The sequence below is a fragment of the Enoplosus armatus genome, chromosome 7, assembly GCF_043641665.1.
Source record: "Enoplosus armatus isolate fEnoArm2 chromosome 7, fEnoArm2.hap1, whole genome shotgun sequence".
NCBI lineage: Eukaryota > Metazoa > Chordata > Actinopteri > Centrarchiformes > Enoplosidae > Enoplosus > Enoplosus armatus.
This window is the reverse complement of record NC_092186.1, coordinates 15,245,311-15,264,405: the sequence shown is the minus strand read 5'-3', so window position 1 is coordinate 15,264,405 and position 19,095 is coordinate 15,245,311. Positions and strand designations below refer to the sequence as shown.

General features: G+C 39.7%; 2 protein-coding genes across 2 annotated transcripts; both read right to left on the bottom strand.

The window, feature by feature from the left end:
• Positions 1-648: 648 nt before the first annotated feature.
• LOC139287740 (slit homolog 3 protein) lies at positions 649-15,953 on the bottom strand. Its single transcript, XM_070908908.1, has 4 exons — positions 15,920-15,953; positions 13,624-15,583; positions 12,907-12,910; positions 649-3,266 (listed from the first exon to the last, which is right to left on the bottom strand). The coding sequence occupies exons 1-4, from the start codon at positions 15,939-15,941 to the stop codon at positions 969-971; spliced, it is 4,284 nt and encodes a 1,427-aa protein (XP_070765009.1). The 5' UTR covers positions 15,942-15,953; the 3' UTR covers positions 649-968.
• On the bottom strand, positions 4,911-10,227 carry lrrc15 (leucine rich repeat containing 15). Its single transcript, XM_070908785.1, has 2 exons — positions 10,003-10,227; positions 4,911-7,192 (listed from the first exon to the last, which is right to left on the bottom strand). Exon 2 carries the CDS (start codon positions 7,183-7,185, stop codon positions 5,479-5,481), a length of 1,707 nt encoding a protein of 568 aa, XP_070764886.1. The 5' UTR covers positions 7,186-7,192; positions 10,003-10,227; the 3' UTR covers positions 4,911-5,478.
• Positions 15,954-19,095: the final 3,142 nt, after the last annotated feature.

Below are 19,095 nucleotides of genomic sequence, written 5' to 3'. Positions count from 1 at the left end.
CATAGTTACTGTTCACTGTCATAATCATTATTCTGCTGTACCATATTTTAAGGGCAGACAGCAGGAAAACAGTTTCTATTAAGATAAACTTTAGTTTTTAATTCTGTTATTATCTCTCACACACATGCACAGACACACAGACTGGGTTAATGAATCTGGCCTACTGTTCTGTTCCTGTGCTACTGTCTAATAAAAGGCCTAATTAATGTATTTAACCTTTAGTTATTAGGCAGACAACCCTACCAAACACAAATCCCAGTCCCAGACCCCTGCTCAGTATTTTCCACTTCATGAATTTAGGACCTGAGGGATTCATTTGTTTTGCTGTAAAGATCCATTTTGACCTTGTGGAAAAAGTGCAAAACATTCTGTTTCCAGTAAGTATCCTCTCTACAGTAATAGAAACCACTGATGAAGAACAAATAAAGCTGTATTACTTAACTGGTGCACAAGAAACAAGCCTATATATTCAGTCTACTAGGATGTAATCTAAATTGCAGACACACAGATTGTGTTAGATAAAGTTTCCTAAACTGTGTGTTTTCTCACTTGATGAATTAAGTCTCTTGGATCTCTGGACTTCCCCTGCTGTAAGAGTGTGTCTATTTTGGTTGTGTGTCGGATTTCAGTCATAACAAGACAAACAGATTTCCAGGAGGACCTTTTTTAATCATTGGATAATGCATTGTGTTTGTAACACATTATTATGTTTACAGAAATATATATTTTTCAGAAACCCTTTACTGCAAAAAAAAGTGAAAATTTCCGATAAGACATTTCTAGTGAACACACTGGAGCATTTAGCAGCAACCAGTGACCCCCTTCGCATTGTTTTCACAATGTAGAAATATGAATTACAGCCAATTTAAATATTACATACTTACTTAAGGAGGCTTTGATAGGTCACAGCTGCTAATCAGCTCATTTACCACCATTGGCATCAAACAAAAGGCTGTTGTTGTTGTTGCTTAAAGTCCATGAGTCTCTGCCTCTCGTAGAGGTCTTAAGATGATCTCTCTCCTGTAGGAGAAACGGGTGAGTTTGACCCTGTAGTACATCCTCTCCCTGTGCTGCAGCAGGCAGTAAAGAGACAGGGTGAACTTAGCCAGCACCAGTGTGCAGGTGATCTCCACCACCAGCAGTGCGGTGTAGATCATCATCTGAGATTTGCACCGCTGAACTTTGTTTCTGTACTGATGCGTGAAGGAAGGTGATGGCTCCTGAGTGACTGGCTCCATGGGACAGGTGAAGATCGTTGGAGTGGTTTGTGGAGGAGGCATCGTTGTTTGGGTAGTGGATGGTTGGGTAGTCTTGAGGGTGGTGGTTGTGGGCATAGTTGTTGTAGATGTAGCTGTCGTAGTGGTGGTGGGTGCAGTTGTTGTTATCGTGGTGGTGGGTGCAGATGTTGTTAAAGAGGTTGTGGGTATAGTTGTTGTGGTGGTGGGTGCAGTTGTTATACTGGTTGTGGGTGCAGTTGTTGTCATTGTGGTTGTGGTTGTGGGTGCAGTTGTTGTTATCGTGGTCATGGCTGTGGTGGCTATAGCTGGGCTTATAGTGGTTGTGGGTGTGGTTGTTGGCAGAGCAGTGGTTGTTGGTTTTGCTGAGGTGGTTGTGGCTAGTGGTGTGGTGGAGACAGTTGTAGTTGTTATAGTTGTAGTTGGCAAAGAGGTTGTTGGAGTTGTGGTAGTAAGGGTGGTGGTGATTGGTTCTGTGGTTGGGAGTGTAGTGGTGGGTGTGGTGGTTGTGGGAGGTGTGGTGGTGGTTGTTGGCAAAGTGGTGGTTGCTGTTGTAGGAAGAGGTGTTGTAGTAGTTGTAGTAGTGAGGATTGTGGATGTTGGTTCTGTAGTTGGGAGTGTTGTGGTAGTCGTGGGAGTTGTTGTGGTGGTTAAGAGAGTGGTTGTGGGGGGAAGGGTGGGGCAAATAAATTGATCCTCTGTTAATGATTGGATTTCCTGCCCTTTTCGATCTTCTGGATACTCACAGACCACAGGAGACATGATCTTGTCAGAGTTCGCCTTCATCCAGAGGTGAAGATCTATCAGATTACAGTCACAGTGCCAAGGGTTGTCACTGAGGTAAAGTTTTTTGAGTTTTGTTAAAGGCTGAAAAATATTCTCAGGAAGCGTCTGGAGGTTGTTGTGAGCTAGCTTGAGTGTGGTCAGTGATTGTAGGTTTTCAAACACATCTGCATCCAGTGAATTTATCTTGTTGTTTAATAGATTCAGCTCTGTGAGCTTCTCAGGGCCTTCAAAGTACTCAGCATACAAGGTGACAAAGTGATTTTTAGACAGATCTAGCTTCTTGAGTTTCTTCAGAGGGCTGATTATTCCTTTAGGAAGGGTGCTGAGATTGTTTTGACTGAGGCTTATCTCAGTCAATTTAGGCATATCTCCAAAAAGCACTGGTGGTAGACTAGTAAGTTTATTCTTATGTAGGGTCAGAGTTTTAAGCTGAGGGAAGCCAACGAAAAACTCTTGAGGTAAACCAGTCAGAAGATTACTATCCAAAAGCAGTTTATTTAGTTTGTCTTTATGTGGAAATAGATTTGGTGATAATTCTGCTATTTTGTTCCCATGCAAGCCAATTTCCTTTAAGTTTGGCAAATTCTGAAAAATATTTTCAGGAATGGTGGTCAGCTGATTCTCGTAAAGCCGCAGAGTCTGCAGTCTGTGTAGGTTTGAGAACCAGTTGGCAGATACAGCAGAGAGATTGTTTTTAGCTAAATGGAGGGATATAAGATTCTCAAGACCATCAAAGGTCCCATCTTCAATCGTTTCGATCTCGTTCCCATGTAGCTGGAGATCTCTTACTTTTTTAAGGCCGTCAAGCAAGCCCCTCTCCAGACTACGAAGCTTGTTTAGCTTTAGTATAATCTTCTCCAGGTTGCTGAGGTCTTTAAAGACTCCCACTGGGATTGATGTTAATGGACTGCTGGAGATCTCAATATGCTTGAGGTGTTCCAAACCTTCAAAAGCTCCCGGCTCAATAGATGTCGTCTTAGTGTTAATGAACTCCACCTTTTCAAGCTGGGGGTTTTCAACAAAGGCTTCTTTAGGGATTGTTTTAATCTGGCTATCCACAAAGAAAACCTCTGTTACACCTGGTTTCAGGAAGCGTGGGATTTCTGTCGTAGATGAACTAAAAACATCCTGGTTCTCGTTGGGACAGTCGGTCTCCTTTTCGCATAGTTTGTTTTGAGTCAATGAAGACTCAAACAGTAAAGACAGTAAAAGAACAATGATTTCTCTTCTTGACATGCTTATTCGCTATAAAAAGAAAAAAATGTGATAATGTGTCATTCATAAAATAGATAACAGAGTAGATTCAATTTAGACCTTTCACAGTTTAGGTCTAACTTTTTAGAAGGTACAGTTTAGAAAGTAGTTTAATGTATGATGCTTTTCTCTTTCTTGTGATAATATATGAGCAGTCAAGTATCAGCAACATTATAAAAAGCTTTGCTGTGTGAAGTAATCATTCAATCTATGTGCTGAGAAGAAACATTTGCCTACCTGATTATTTCCCGAGCCAGGATGAAACAGGTTGTTACAGCAGTGAGGAGACATAAACAAGCTCAGTGTCATTATTTATCTTCTGTATCGATGTTTGCCAGCAGGCCTCGAGTGTGTTGCATCCCATTTGAGGCGTGGTGTAACACACTTCTGCAGCTTGAGATAAGAGCAAGGATGGAAGGTTTTTAATGTTTCAGCCAGTTACTGCACTCCTCTGCAGCATGGTACCAAGATTACAAAATGAATTTTCCTTTTCTTATGTCTCATAATCACTGGCATTTTAACAGCGTCCACAAACGTTTTGTTGTACATGAATATAAGTAGTTAAAGTTTCAAAACAATGTCTTCTGCCATCACTGCATACAAATGAATTAAATGTTAATTTTAAATTGACGACTCTGAGACTGCATTACCTACCATCTATGTATTGATGTATTAGGTATTTTATGTTAGTCACCCAGGTCAGTAGCATAAACAACAGATCTTTTTTAAAAGCTTGAATATTCATCATTCATTCATATACTCTAAATGTTAACATACTCTCGGGTATGTAAACATTTTGCCATTTTGAAAACATGCGTGTTCCCACATCAGGAAAAGCAGAAACAAAGTAAAGTTCACAGTTTATTGATTATGTTTTGTGTCAAATTAGTCACAAGTCCTGGAATGAATGTCTAATTATTGCCTGACAATAACAAAGTTCTAGTCAGGAAGTTGCTATTGTCAGGCAATAATTAGACATACATAGCAGGACTTGTGACTAATTTGTTTTGTTTGGTATATGAAAGCAAAGGTTTCAAACGTTATTCTGACTTCCTTCCTTCTTCTAGATGGCAGTTCTTATCAAGCCAAAGTTATTATCAGTGCTAAATGAACTCCATTATTCTGTGTTTATGACAATGAAGTTTTGCCTCACAAAAATACAAATTGCTGTGAACAGTTTGTGGAACAGTATCATGCTGTGCCTCCTTCCCTTCACTATGACCACTTTTAAATCTACCCAGTCTGGACTTTGTTTTGTTCTTCTGTTCCACAAACTATCAACATAATCAGACACATACTGGCGATGAAAAATCCTGTGTCTATTGACTTTATAGTGATCACAGTAGGATCATAACATGCTGGATAAATAACAAAATCTCAATACTTTTAGATGTGCTCATGTATTTTTTTTCCTGTTTTTTTCTTTTCATCTAATGTATGATACAGTATGTCAGTGTTATGCTACTTCCTATTTTTATAACTTAACCGTTATTTGGGGTAAGCTCTTTTTCACAAGCATTTAAGTCTCCACACTCCTGAATAATGTGTAGATAAAGGATAACTTGTTGTCACATTCAAGGAGATGAAGTTTGCATGTAAAACCACTTAGTTCACATCTGGATTAAGACAATGTCAGATTGCTCCCACTAAAAGTAGTGCATTTATTCAATTTATAGTAGCATTTTGCATTGTAAGTGTGGAAACCATTGGATGAATTGTGTTACAGTGACATGTTCCATTTTGCAACAAAAATAAAAAACTGTCTCATAAATGTATTGTTGTTAGCACAAAAAGCCATTGTTAAACTGCAATTATTAGTACTGAAAAATGGAAAATAGTGAATGCAGTCTTAATTTTACTAAAATAAGCACACTGTTTCAGTGCATCTGAGGTTACATTCACCAAAATGTCCAGGTTGCCCACAAGATGGCAAGGTGGGTGTTTTTACAGTTAGTACATATGATGTCCTCTTTCTTTTTACATGGCACATGAAAGGAATACTGGCTGGTACATTTGATCATTAAAAATTGAATGCAAAAGTAGACTTGTTTGTTTTAGCTGGTACGTCTGAATGGAGATGAAGTGGCTATTTCTGTTGCCTTTGAGGCTCTAAAATCAACTCTAGGCTCCACATCTTCCGAGTAAACCACAGTAATCAGTGAGTTTCCCTTGGCTTTAAAAGTTCTTGGTTGGGTGGTCTGCTCTACAGCACAGAGTTCTTATTTCTGCGGCCTATATTTCCCCTGCCTCTCTTGTTCTTCCTCCAGCACACACAGCTGATGATGACAGTGCTGATGATGACAGTGGACACTACTGCAATGGCGATGAGGATGATCGAAGTATCATTAGAAACCGTTCCCTTGTCCCCTTGTCCGCCGCTGGTGACCTCCTCATGCTCTGAATTGGGGGTGGTCTTCACAGCCGGTGAGGAGGTGCTTCGTCTGGTTGGAGGAGTATGGGGTTTCCTCCTCTTCTCCGTTGAGGTCAACACAGGCTCCTCAGTAGAGCTGAGAGGCATCAAGTTCTCATCTGTCAGCAGAGCTATTACCTCACCGTTCAGTGGTGTTTCACAGACCACAAGAGTTTGGTTGGCCTTGGATGGGTGCTGTCTCAGCCAGTCCCTAAGTGGCAGAATATCCTTGTCACACCTCCAGGGGTTCTGCTGCAGGAGTACTTCCTTTGCTGCAGTGAGGGCATCTAGACTCTCCTGTGGTAGGTTGGGAAGGGAGTTATTTTGCAGGTCTATTTGTCCCAAGTGGCTCAGGCCCTGGAGAAACCCCAAAGGGAGGGAACTGATGAAGTTGTGCTCCAGGGAAATGTTGACCAGACTGGGCAGACCTTGGAAAGTCCCAGCTTGCAGCGCTGTAAGCAGATTGGTGTGAAGTGATACCTCTCCCAGCTGCCCCAACCCTGTAAAGGCCCTGGTGGATACATAGCTGATCTGGTTGCGACTGAGAACCAGGAGACGCAACTGAGTTAGGTTCCTGAATGTGTCATCCTCTACTCGGCTCAGCTTGTTGTCATACAACCACAACTCCTGCAGAGCCATAGGCCCAAACACCCCTGGTCCGAGACTCTCCAGCTGGTTTTCATACAGGGAGATTTGGGAAAGGAGGGGCAGGTTTAAGAAGATTCCTTGTGGAAGAGATGTGAGCCTGTTGTGGGAGAGGAACAGCTTCTGGAGTTTCAAAGTCTTAGAGAACAGGTCATGGTGGAGATGAGTGATTAGATTGTCATGTAGGGATAGTTCCTCCAGGTTTACAAGGTCATCCAAACTGCCAATGGGGAGTTCCTGTAGTGAGTTTTTGTTAAGCCGTAAGGTTTTCAGTTTAGAAAGACCCTTGAATGTCTCTCTAGGTATTTGACTGATATTGTTTCCAGAAAGGAAAAGGTACTGTAGCTCAGCAAGAGGGTGAAAGGTTTCCACATGCACAGAAGTGAAAAGGTTCTTACTGAGGTCAAGGACTTTCAGATCTGTCAACGGTGAAAACCAGTTAGGGCGGAGTACCAGGAGATTGTTGCTCTTCAGATTAAGAGACTCAAGCTTCTGAAGATTTTGGAACAAGGCCTCAGGGAGATCTTGCAGTTTGGTGCCTGTAAACCCTAAGGCACCTATGTTTGGAGTGGAATCAAATGTGCTAGGACGCACTTCCCTCAGATCAGTGTCTTTAATCACAAAGATGCTAAGGGCATTAGAGAAATCAGTCAGGTCCTCTGGTTTCAGAAAGTAGATACTGCAATTGGAAACGTAGAGGGTAGTTGTAGATGAGGGCACAGCTGTGGGGAAGTCTGAGAGGCCACTGCAGAGGATTTTGGTTCCTTGACATTTGCATCCATCCGGACAAGCCCAAACACCAGCGTTGAGAGAACAGAGAAGTAGGAGCACATGAAGGGTCAGGGTCACGTCCATTATTTCTCTAGAACAGAAGAAATGTTACTGTCAAGGTTAGGTATGAATCTTGTATCTGATTTACATGGATGACTAAGGGATTTCTGAACATGCCTTGAGCATTACATACTAAATACCCTTTTTTTGTCCTTAAAGGGACACTCAGTCTGTGAAAGTTTTTAATGCCCTCTGGAGGACTGGAGTCCAGTTCAAGAACTCAAAAACTCTACTAATTTTATTACTTGAGTAATTTGGGCTTGGAGACTACACAATTTTAAAAGAAAGCCAGTGCTACAAAGGGTGGTGTGCTGTTTGAGAGACATGTGCATTTACCAGGCTGGGAGGGCCTAACAAAAGCTGCTATCTAGTTTTAGCATTATGGGAAATTTAGGAAGTTCGTTATAGTTCATTTGGAGCTTGACCCATACTAGGGACTACAAGTCAGGTTATGTTGGCCTCTGCTGCTTTATCTGTTTGTCCATTCTTTTTTTAATAAGTCCCCAAATTTTATGGGAGTGCAATACTAAATCACTGGATAAACCCTATAGTTCAGTGTTGAGCTTTGCACAGGTTGATGCCAGTATCTTTAAAAGCTTACTGACCATAGGACTTAGCACCAAGGTGGTGGCAGGAACACAAAACAATAGAGAAACACTGACAATTACCACAAAATATGAATGTTTGCAGTAATTCCTATTTGAAATTACTGTTGGCTTTGTATTACAATAATAGGGTCTACTCTTGCACATGATGGAAACTGAACTGCTCAGCTCTAATCATGGGGAGCATTTGTTGTGTTTTTACTTCACTGCACTACTCTCTGAGATTTGATGTACAATAGTTGTTAGTATCCAGGGCAGTAAAAAAAGCCACTGTGTTCTGTTTTTTCTCCTCTTACAGAGAGAACAGCCTTCTCTGCACTTTAAATCACCACCATAATAAGGCAGTTATACTGAAGGCAACTGTAATTAGTAACAGTACCTACATGTTGCAGCCTCAGCATTCTTGTTTTAACCAAAAAGAAGACATCTGCATAAATTGATCCAGAGTTGTCTGTGGCTTTGTCAACAGCACTGGCTGATAAATCACCACGCTTAGCAGCCTTTTGGCATACTAAACTATTTATTCAGGATTTGTGTTCATCAGCAACTTTGGAGTTCACATATGCTTGAAAAGTTTGCAGCAGAAAATTTAGAAGAAAATCCCCAAACTGCAGAGTATGCCCTCATTGAATGTGGGCATGGTGTTTGGTTTGCTGCCCCAAAATGATTTCTGTGTCGTGTCTGCAGTAACATCTCAACATGACAGACTGACTGCACATGTTTGAGGCAGTGGTGGAGACTGTGCTCACTGTTTGTAATGGCACAGGAGGCTCTTAACACAAAGCTGTGCCAACATAATGACCTGCTTCTCCATACAAATCCATTTAAAGTTCTGCAACTTAAGGTTGGCAAGCATGAGTTGTTTCTCAGTGGCTGAGGTGTATTAGGGTGCAGAAAGAGTCTTTCTGAGGAAGTAACTTTCTAAAGAGACCAGTATGTCCCTCAAATGAGCTCAGCCAAATTTATTTTTTTTCCCTTTCCTTTTTTTCTTTTTTCACATCAAAGAGAGAGGGTCATAAAATACATCCTGGTGCATCACAGCTGTTCCTATTTTCGATACATTTTGTACTCTACTTTCATTCAAAGTGTGGGGTGCTGGGCGTGGGAAAGTAATGTTTCCATTGTTAGTAAAACACTATTACTCCTACTTCACCAGTGCTCCTTACTTTTACTCAATAACTCTAACCCTAAGTAATATTAATTATGACTTTCCTTCTTATTTGTTCGAATTAGGTTTTGTGGGGCAACACCCATTTGTTTCATAACTATGACCTCCCTTCTCTGTTGTGAATGTGAACGGTCAGAGTTCACATTTAAGTCAGGGATGTGTTTCTGATTACACAACTACAGAAAACTAAAAGTCAGATATCCAATGAGTAATGAATGTAGTTCCCCTTCCCTTGTATGTGTTGGAGCGGAAATGTTAACACATTAAAAGAACACTGCCAGGAACAATGGATTGAAGCAGCTTTAGTAGCTTTCAGACACATGACATATTCAAGCGTCATCACTTCTTGACACAAAATCACTGGGAACTGTTTTGACCCCTCATAAGAATGAATTTAATAATGTTCCTAAATCAGCTAAACCATGTTTTCCTCTCTGGTATATATTATAACACCCCAGTCCAACCAAAACCACTGTCTGCTCCCGACTAGGACAACCTGGAATGGTCCGCAGCACAGCGTAATGGCTAAAGCATTTCCACTTCACCATTAATTGCTTTGATTTTTTTCCCCCCTAGCCATAGCTGAAGGATCAGCACTTTGTCTGTCATGAAAAGACCGAACTAGCAAAAGGGGAACTGTACTGCCAGAGACCAGTAGTCAAGCCACAGAAGTTAATTCATGTTTTATATAAAAGGTTTTTGATTACCACTTTATCTGACAGTGTTATCCATAATAAACAACATTTTCAAACACTAACACATTCACTAAATTCATTGTAAATTAAGAATCCTATAGGCAGTATTGTAGTTTACAGATGAATATGCATATTATTTAACAAAATCATGGGTTAAATTATGTACAGAAGGTTGTATTTTTAAGAGAGAAGTATCACAGATTACACACATTTCTTGCTGTTAACTTATTGATCATTATCCTTATCTTATTTCAGTTCTGATTAATTCCAGCATTAAATCTTCCTGCCTCATTATCCTTGACAAGTATATTACAAGTAAGTAGGAATTAACACTCTTATTAACCAGGACAGCATGCCGTTTTGCAGAACTTACCTCCCGTAGTGGCTGACGATGGAGTGAAGAGAGAGTTGGTGTGGTTATCTTTTATGTACGTCCTCCCGTCCTCCTCAGCTTCACAGATCCTCTGATGAAAGTTTCCAGCACCGTCTGAACTCCCACACCATCACATTTTCCTGCTCTTCGTCATCCCTCGATTCCCTTTACCAATCAGTTTTTCTTTTTCTTTGCCCTGAGCTCATGAAATCTGCAGGTCCGTTTTCTGAGGCTTCAGTGGCACTGTTCAGCGTCCCAGCTGTCCCCCTGCCCCCTCTGTTCCTCTCACACACTCACGCTCACATTTTTTGCTAAATGTGGTGGTGGGGGATCAAGCAAGGGGAAGCCCCACCCTCTGCTGATTTGTGTTTACATGAGTGTCTGTGCTTGCTTGAATGCATGTAAGAGGATGTGTGAGCTGTGTTTCATCCAAGGAGATGCATATTTTCAACAAACATGTCTTCTTTTTTATCTTCTTCCGGAAAAAAACATATATATTTATGTTGGAGGTTAGGGTTACAGGGAGGGTGAGAATTTGGTTTGGTTAAAGACAATGGAGTTGGTTTTGTGTTTTTGTTTGTGACATTGTTTTGTGTGCGTGTGTGCCTTCATGTTTGGGTGTGGAAATTTAAGTATCAGCTGCAAATATCTTTGGTATGACGTCCCCGGTATGCCTGCAAGCCGATGGTTTGGGCATTTGGCAGTCTTGGACATTCACACTGTATTCCTCTGTTAGGGGATTACAGATTGCAAGATGATCCAAAAAACACCAAACAACCTGCAAACATCTGTTCAGTTCCACTTGCAGAAGTAAAGATGTTTTATTCAGTATGCTTAATGCCATAATGAACCCATGTGCAGGTATGTTCAGGAAAATGAATAAGCAGCTGTCAGTGTTGTGTAATTCTGGATGAAATTATTTGATGAGGTCTTCCCTGCTGCTGCAGAGAGCTTGTTGCATTTGTGTCCATATAGTGTATATGGGTGTATGAGACTGACTGAATCAGAAATATCCAGATTGCATCCCAAATCATTTAAGTAATCAGTAATACAGTTTGAGTGTTTTTTCTCCAGCTGTTCATGAAAATTCAGTGTGATTTAGCTCTGGTGCTAAAATGTGGAATGGTGTGTTCTTCAATAAATCAGAGGGAAAAAAAGTGAGCAATGGGCGTTCTGCAGCTTTTAACATTCCTGTGTTGCCTAAGTAAATCCATGTGTTTTCTAACATGACAAATACCCTCGTCACCACAGAAAAGAGATAGTGAGGGTGGAGTTAACGTATAGACAGTCAGTTGCTGCAGTGCACAAAACTCGCACTGGAAACAAGTGAACCCAAGTGACGTCTCTTACAGTATTTCATGTTCCGTGTCCTCATCTGAGTGATGTCAAAAGGTAAGAGGCGAGCAAATACAAAATGAAGTATGGCAGTAATATGGCAGTATATTTTGCTTTATTTCTCCCTGTTTGGCAAAAAAGACACCAGCAAATGACAATCTGTGGATACTACTCTTCTCTTTTCAAGTGTATATGAACTTGGATACCTTAAAAATAGAGTTTAGTGTCTGAGCTCACATACAGTTACAGTAGTTAGAGTAACATGGTAATATAATGAGTATATACTTTCCCCAAAAGCTCCAAAGTTGGAGACTAAAGAGAAACACATAACAATGATGTTATTGTAGTTGTCGTGGGCAAAATGTTTGGCTGTTTTGTTGATGTCAAAATGCAGTCTAACAGTTAATTGTTGGACTTAAGAGGATTATCACTCTCCCCTCCAGCCAAGAGTTACAAATGTGCTGTGGAAAATCCCTGTGAATACCTGATTGAAATCAGTTCATCACAGCCAAATAAAGGTTAGATTAAAAAATATTTCCTCTTGTTTTCCACTGTAGTCGACCCCTGCAGTATGATTTCCTCTCCCCACGCTCACACTGTGTGTGCGCGTGTGTATGCCCACTGTTGTGTGAGCTCAGCGTACTGGAAAGGCCTAATCACCCGTTGCCATAGCAATGAACTTGGGTGCTGTTCACCAATTCATCCTCTTTTGTTTGCTGTTCGTTTTAAAAGTCCAATCACTTCTCATGGAATTTGTGGCATCCACTGTCATTTTGTGAAGGTTTAAAAGCTTTGAGTCGAACATTCACTATTGTTTCGCCTCCAAAGAACAATGTTAAATGGTATTATTAGTCCAACACAGCAAGTTACAAATGTCACTTTAGTTGTATGAGCTTCATTAATAATCCTCACAAATGTTCTTGTATAAAAACATTTGTATGAAAACTTTAGGATAAAGTTAAATCATCTTTTCTCAATCCTTTTCTATATTGTAAGTTATGTTATACAAGTGATCTTGGAGCACTTCAAAAAAGGGAATCATAATTGTGTGCACATTGTTGTGGTTTTGTTTCGTAATGGACACTTGTGAAATTACAGGGGCACTGTTTTGCAAAAGAAAGAGTCATCTCAACAGTTATTTTGCTCCCTGACCTTGGGAAATCTTAACAATGACTGAATTGGAGCTTCCTGTTTTGAAGGCAGTTACAGAGATAATGGTAAAACCTTTCCAGTATCCAAAATATGATTCATTTTGGGAATTCACATTTCTTCTTCATTCCAATTTAAGGATGAAGTGAAATCCAGATAAGGGATGCAGGGATGTTTACAGAAGCAATTCTCTCAAATACGACATGTACCCTGGCACACATTTTGTCTTTTTGTTTTATTTGTTATGTCATCATATTGTCGTGTATGTTATATGTACTATTTGCCTGTACAAAAGAGATTAAAAAAAACAAAAAAAACAAAACAACAACTTTGTAATACGCATACACATTGTTTTACTGGTGCATATATTAAGCTATGTGACCACAGGAGAGGCACAGAAAACACACTGCAGTGCTGTACCAGGCTACAAAAGAGTAAGGTTTCTTACTTAAATATACAACAGATTTAGATATTCCTGACTGTATGACCCATAAACCATCTTTATCATGATATTGATACTGTAGGTCTTGGTTCGCATAATTACAATGTAACATGTGGCCTTAGTCAGAGGCAAACAGATAAAAGATGTAAAAAAATACACTCATAATTACTGATGGGAGAGGCAGGAATAACATCATGGCATTACATGCCTCCGCTGCAGGAAACCACAGACCAACAAACATTTGTTTCGTGAAAAAAATGATTATTTATTCAGAAATGTATTTACTGATTACTCAAAAGTTGATTCATTTTGAAGCTTAACATGGCACTTTATATATGGTTTGCTGTCATAAGGGAAAAGCTGATACATAGAATATGGAAAACTTACACATACTGTTAGACATTAGTATATAAAACATTTAGCATGCAACCATAATACAAGGAGATAGCAAAGAAATATGGTTTTATTTCATATGCTAACAATGCTTATAATTGATTAATCTGCCAAATATTTTAGTGAGTAATTGTTTGGTCCATGAAATGTCAAAGTAAAGTATGCCCATCACAACAACATCACAACAGGCATATATTCCAAGTGTGACTGTCCTAAACACTCTTTAATCTTTTATGAACTGTAACCTCTTGACAGTTTATCTTGGTCTCCTGTGCACCAGGCCTGATAACATGTATTGTTACCCTGGAGCACATGCACACTCAGCCCTTAACTCATCCATGGTATTGTTGAGACGATACATGCAATACATGGCAGCGACAATGAGGAACAAGCCTGTGGCCACTAGAAGGACGTGACAAAACATGAGGAGCCCGACCAAGGTCTTGTCAGAGGGCAGAAACCACACAAACACCCAGCCCCTGTGAAGGTTGTGGTGAACAAACTCGGGTCCCTGTTCAACCACCAATGTGTCATTGAAAGGAAGTGACCTGTAATAAGTTGATGGAGCAATGAGAGGAAACTCCTCATTAGGTACAGTGCTGGTGGGAGTTTGGAGAGATGTTGATAGGATTGTGGTATGTAAGGAAGATGGTTTTGTAGTTGGAGCGGTTGTTGGGATGGTGACTTGTTGGGTAGCCCCTTGAGTGGTGGTTGATGTGGTTGTGATTGTTGAAGCTACAACTGATGTTTGTCCACTGGTTGAAATGGTGTGGAATGGTTTTGTTGGCACATGCAAGTCACTCTGTGTAGGAAAAGTAGGAAAATAACTTGTGACTATTGTAGCATCGCAGAAGTTGAACTCCTTGTCACGCAGAGAGCCAATGGAACGCAGAAGTTGGTACACTGGACTATGACATAGCGCATCATCTCTGTCAAGAACCACATTCTCATTATGTCTTATCCATTTTGCAATACCTCTGATACTACAAGTACAGTTCCAGGGGTTGCCACTCAGAGTAAGAGCCCTCAAAACTGTATTTGACAAGAAACTATCTCCTGGGAGAGTCTCAAGGTGGTTATTCTTCAAATCAATCGACAAAATCTCTCCAAGTCCCCGGAATATATTTTCTGGTAGGCTCTGCAGCTTATTGTTATTAAGAAGTAGTATCTTCAGCGTGGTTAGTCCAGAGAACAGCTGAGGATGTAGATCACGTAGGTCGTTGGATTTCAACGAGAGCTTCTGGAGGTTGGGGAGGCAGCAGAAGAGGTCTGAAGGTAACACATTCAGCTTGTCATTTAAATGAAAGTTGAGTGCCAGGAGTCCAGACATGTTAGCGAACAAATTTCCAGGAACAGTGGTGAGGCTGGTGGCAAACAGATAAAATTCCCTTATGTCAGGCATGTGACCCATTAGCTGGTCTGGTAGAGATAATAGCGGGTTGTTGTAAATGGTAAGCTTGCTCAGCTTGGGCATGTTGTAGAAGCTCTTTTCTGGGATAGCCTTAAGTCGGTTGGAGGACAGGGTGAGATTCTTCAGCTTCCTCATTGACCAGAACACCTGAGGTGGAAGGCTGGTAATGTGGTTATGGTGGATTTTTAGCTCCTCAAGGTTGACAAGTTCATCAAAGATCCCAGCTTCTAACACCTCTAGCTCGTTGTTATAGATCATGAGCTGGCGAAGTTTAGTCAAGGAGTGAAAGATGGTAGGTGGAAGCTTCTTTATGGAGTTCCTGCCAAGGTTCAGAAACTCAAGGTTGGTCAGTCCATCGAAAACATCTGAGGCAGGACTAGTCAGTTTGTTCCGGCTCAGGTCCATATCCACCAACCCGACAAGTCCTTTAAACATATCTGCAGTCAAGGTCTCCAACTGGTTCCCATCTAAATGCAGCTGCTCCAGAGTGGTCAGTGGACTGAAAACCCGAGCAGGAACAGTAGAGAGATCATTGGACGACAGCTTGACAGACTTGAACTGTGGAGCAAAGTGGAAGGCCCTGGGATGGATAGTGTGTAGATGGCTGTGAGTCAGACTGAAACGCAACAAGAGGTCCTGGTTTGCCAAGCTCTGCTCATTTATGACAATCATGTTCGTGTCATTAAGGTGCAGCCAGGAAGTGTTGACAGGCAGCTGCTTGGGTATATCTGTGATGGTGTCGCCAACACACTTGACAGCACCACTAGAATGACACAGGCAGCTGCTGGGGCAGAACATGTTGTAGGTGAGGTGTGGCAGTTTGAAGAGGATGAGTACTGTCCATAAGGTGCCTGCACAGTTGAAATAAAGACACATTTTGACACAAATCTGAAATGAAGTATGTCTCATTAATAGCAGTGTGTGGTGCTATTTCACTGTTTATCCAAAACATTTTTCTCCTCAAATTCTATTATATTTTTTATTTTATTTAAGTCAGCTTTTAATGCAAGTCTGGAATTAAATTCTTGACGTAGTTCTCAACAAATAATTAACAAAATATACAATGTAATAATATAAACATTATAAACATAAAATAGAAACATTTAAGACCTTTTTTATTTTCTTAAATACAGTAAAAAAGAACCTGGCTTGGGGTAAAACCAAAACAAGTTAAATATTCTACCAACCTCTGAAGTAAGAATCCATCATTGTTCGTTTGATGTTATGATCATGCTGCTGTGCTCTGTGCTACTCTTTCTCTCTGGGGCTGTACTGAAGAGCTGGGCACCCTGTCTATCAAGTTATCTTGCCCTCTGCTCCACCAAAATCCCCACCCACAAGTCATCCATCACACTACCAGTGGTGGAAGAAGTATTCAGATCCTTTACTTAAGTACAAGTATTATAACCACAGTGTGAAAATACTCCACTACAACAAAGCTCCTGCATTCAAAACATTAATTAAGTAAGTTTTTAATTTAATAAATTAAGTATTATCAGCAAATTGTACTGTAACTATCAAAAGTAAAAGTACCCATCATGCAGAAAAATGTTCCCTGTCAGTGTTTTACTATTATATATGATGTTTTTGGATTGATATTACTGCTGCATTAATGTCAATGTTGCATTTTACCGCTGTAGATGTTGGATGTTGTGCTAATTTGAACTACTTTATATACTGTTGGGTAGGTTAATCTACAGCAATGCATCATATTCTATAACTGAACCACGTATCTTTAAAAAATCCACTTTTCATGAGCTCATAAAAACAGCCCTGTTCTTGGCTTTGTGACAATGCATTTACCAGCTGATCCAAGTTTTTTTTTTAAGTACTTCATTTAGTAGGAGATTTTTTCATCCCGTAAAGGAACACTTGCAATGTATCAGAAAACTTTAAAATCACCATATTTGGTGGACAGGGAGGTTATGACTGTAAAACTGTAATCTAAAAAATCTAAATCTGTCAGACAAATGTAGTGGAGTAGTAATATTTGCACCTCGAATTTGTACTTAAGTACAGTACTTGAGTAAATGTACTTACAATCTACCTCTGCACACTACACATCCTTCATGCTGCCCAACCATTGTCATAACCCCCTACTGTACCTCACCTACTGTGAAATATTATAATACGATATTGGACTTATTCCTTGACTTATTTCATTAGGCTTCTTCCACTGGATCCATTCTTTGGATTTATTTTACTGGACATCTTAATGTTGACATTTCTACATTTACATTGGACCAATCTTATTGTAGGATTATAATTCCAGTTTGTTTTGTGTGTTTATACTAACTGTAAACATCTTTTAACCTTTGAATTGCCTTTCACATGATTCCCTCAGTTATATTTTCCTTGTGTGCTAAGTTTTTGGGGAGTTTTTATTTCTCGTCTTGAGCTGTGTTGGAAATTGTAAACCATTTGGCAAGTAAAAACTTGACCTGATGCTGTGTGTTACTATCAAATGAGTGGCACAGAGGATGCTGGTTAATTTCCTGTGGACTTATCTTGACAGTGTGGTCTGACCCCATCCTGCATTCCAATTCATGGACTGAAGGGAAACAGATAAGACTCCTTTCTGCATCAAGTCAGATTGGGTGTTGTGTGTCCGATGCCTGTGACAGAGCAGTTGGATAACAGCTGATAACAAAATATGGGTAAAGAAATAAAAATAAGAAAAGTTGTCACTTTGTTTCAGATTTCACAACTAGTGCTTCTTCACCTCTTAACATGTTGCATGTATGTAAAACACATGAGACCTCTCACTGACAGTCTCAGTTGAGTACCAGATAGTGATGATGAGCTGCTTAGTTGAGCTGCTGAGTCATAATGTTTGTTTGAGGGTTATAGATGCATGATGTATGTTGAGTCAGCTTACACCCCCTTGAATTTAGGGGCAAAGTAATCGTGTCAGTAATGTGCAAAAAGAAACTGAAATGTTAATTTGGGACAGATTTTTAAGTAAGAGTAAATTGCAATTGATCACTGATTTGTTTCATGAAATTAAGTTTTTGTCATTGTGATTTTTCTTTTCTGTCTTTCTTTAAAGTCTTAGAGAGCTGAGAGTGATGACGAGGACAAAGAATGAGTGTGTTGCTGTAAGCTACTGAACCATAGTCCTCTATTTGGAAAAATAAAAGGTTAATTGTCCTTAAATAAAACCGTGTACTAATTATTTGAGATGGAAATTTACATTGTAGGTATTTTTTTCAACTACGTCTTACTGGCTATATACCTTGCACCATAACAGCAGAAACATATGCTAAGTATTCACAAATAAATTATTAATTACACTGAATGATTGAAAAATACAAAATGGTAACAGAAAATAAGATTATTTATATATGCCTATATGTAATGAACCACCACAGAACAATCTATTGTACTATGAAATTGGTTTGATATTAAAAAACAGTGTTCACTGTTCAAAACATTCTCCCTTCTTACACAGAAGAATGTGTTATCGTCAATATGGTGTAGATATTTATGTATGGGTTATACCACAATGTCCATGTCTATGTATGTGTATATGCTCATGTGCATGTGGCTATTTTTGTGTGCAAATGCATTAATGATCTCTGAAAACATTACTGCAAAGGACTCGTCAACACTCTCTTTGATGCTGTTGTGATAGGCAGCTGGCTTCCCTGAAATCTCCTGTTCATTGTTCTCTGTGTGATTCAGATCTTTTCACAACAGCTCTCCCATTATTTAGAGTAAGCCTGTGACTCAGCTTTGTCACCTACCTCCAAAAGACCCAGTCAAATGAACTTGACTGTACAGTAATTCACCCGTCACTGCAGATGTGAACCACAGGCCACATTCCTTCACTTAGACGCTTATATCCACTGTTTAAAATATTTGATATGAGAATTAAAAGAATAAAAGAATAAATTAAAGAATAAAAGTAGGTGTGAGGGTTAAGAGTATTGAGATGTTCAGTAATATTTTCACTGTCCTTTTTTGATGGCAAAACATGGTCTCCTTTTAAAATCTCTTGACAGTCCATTCAGTGACCAAGTCATCTTCAGTAAACAAAAACAAAACAAAAAGTACAGATTCACATTATAATTTTATTTATTTTGTAAAATGAACAGCAGTGCATTTCTAAAAGCAGTGACAGATGGGATGTTTGTTGGCAGTGGTTCAAAAACATGTTATGCCAAATTTTGCCACAAGAGAGCGACATAACCACAAACAGTAGGCAAATAAAATCCCTGCTAAAAGAATAACATGTCTTTGCAGTCAAGTATATTTTGTCATATCTGACCCTGAAGTATTTCCAGTTAGTAGCTGATTATTTACAGATTTAAGATGTACAGCCACAGTCCTTAGATCTCCCATGAGTGCACCTCAGTGCGGT

Excerpts from the sequence above, each read along its gene's own strand:
- lrrc15 (XM_070908785.1), bottom strand. The coding sequence starts at position 7,185 with ATGGACGTGACCCTGACCCTTCATGTGCTCCTACTTCTCTGTTCTCTC.
- LOC139287740 (XM_070908908.1), bottom strand. The coding sequence starts at position 15,941 with ATGATGGATTCTTACTTCAGAG. Across the intron at positions 15,584-15,919 it reads GATGGATTCTTACTTCAGAG|GCACCTTATGGACAGTACTC; the intron begins GTTGGTAGAATA and ends TCAACTGTGCAG.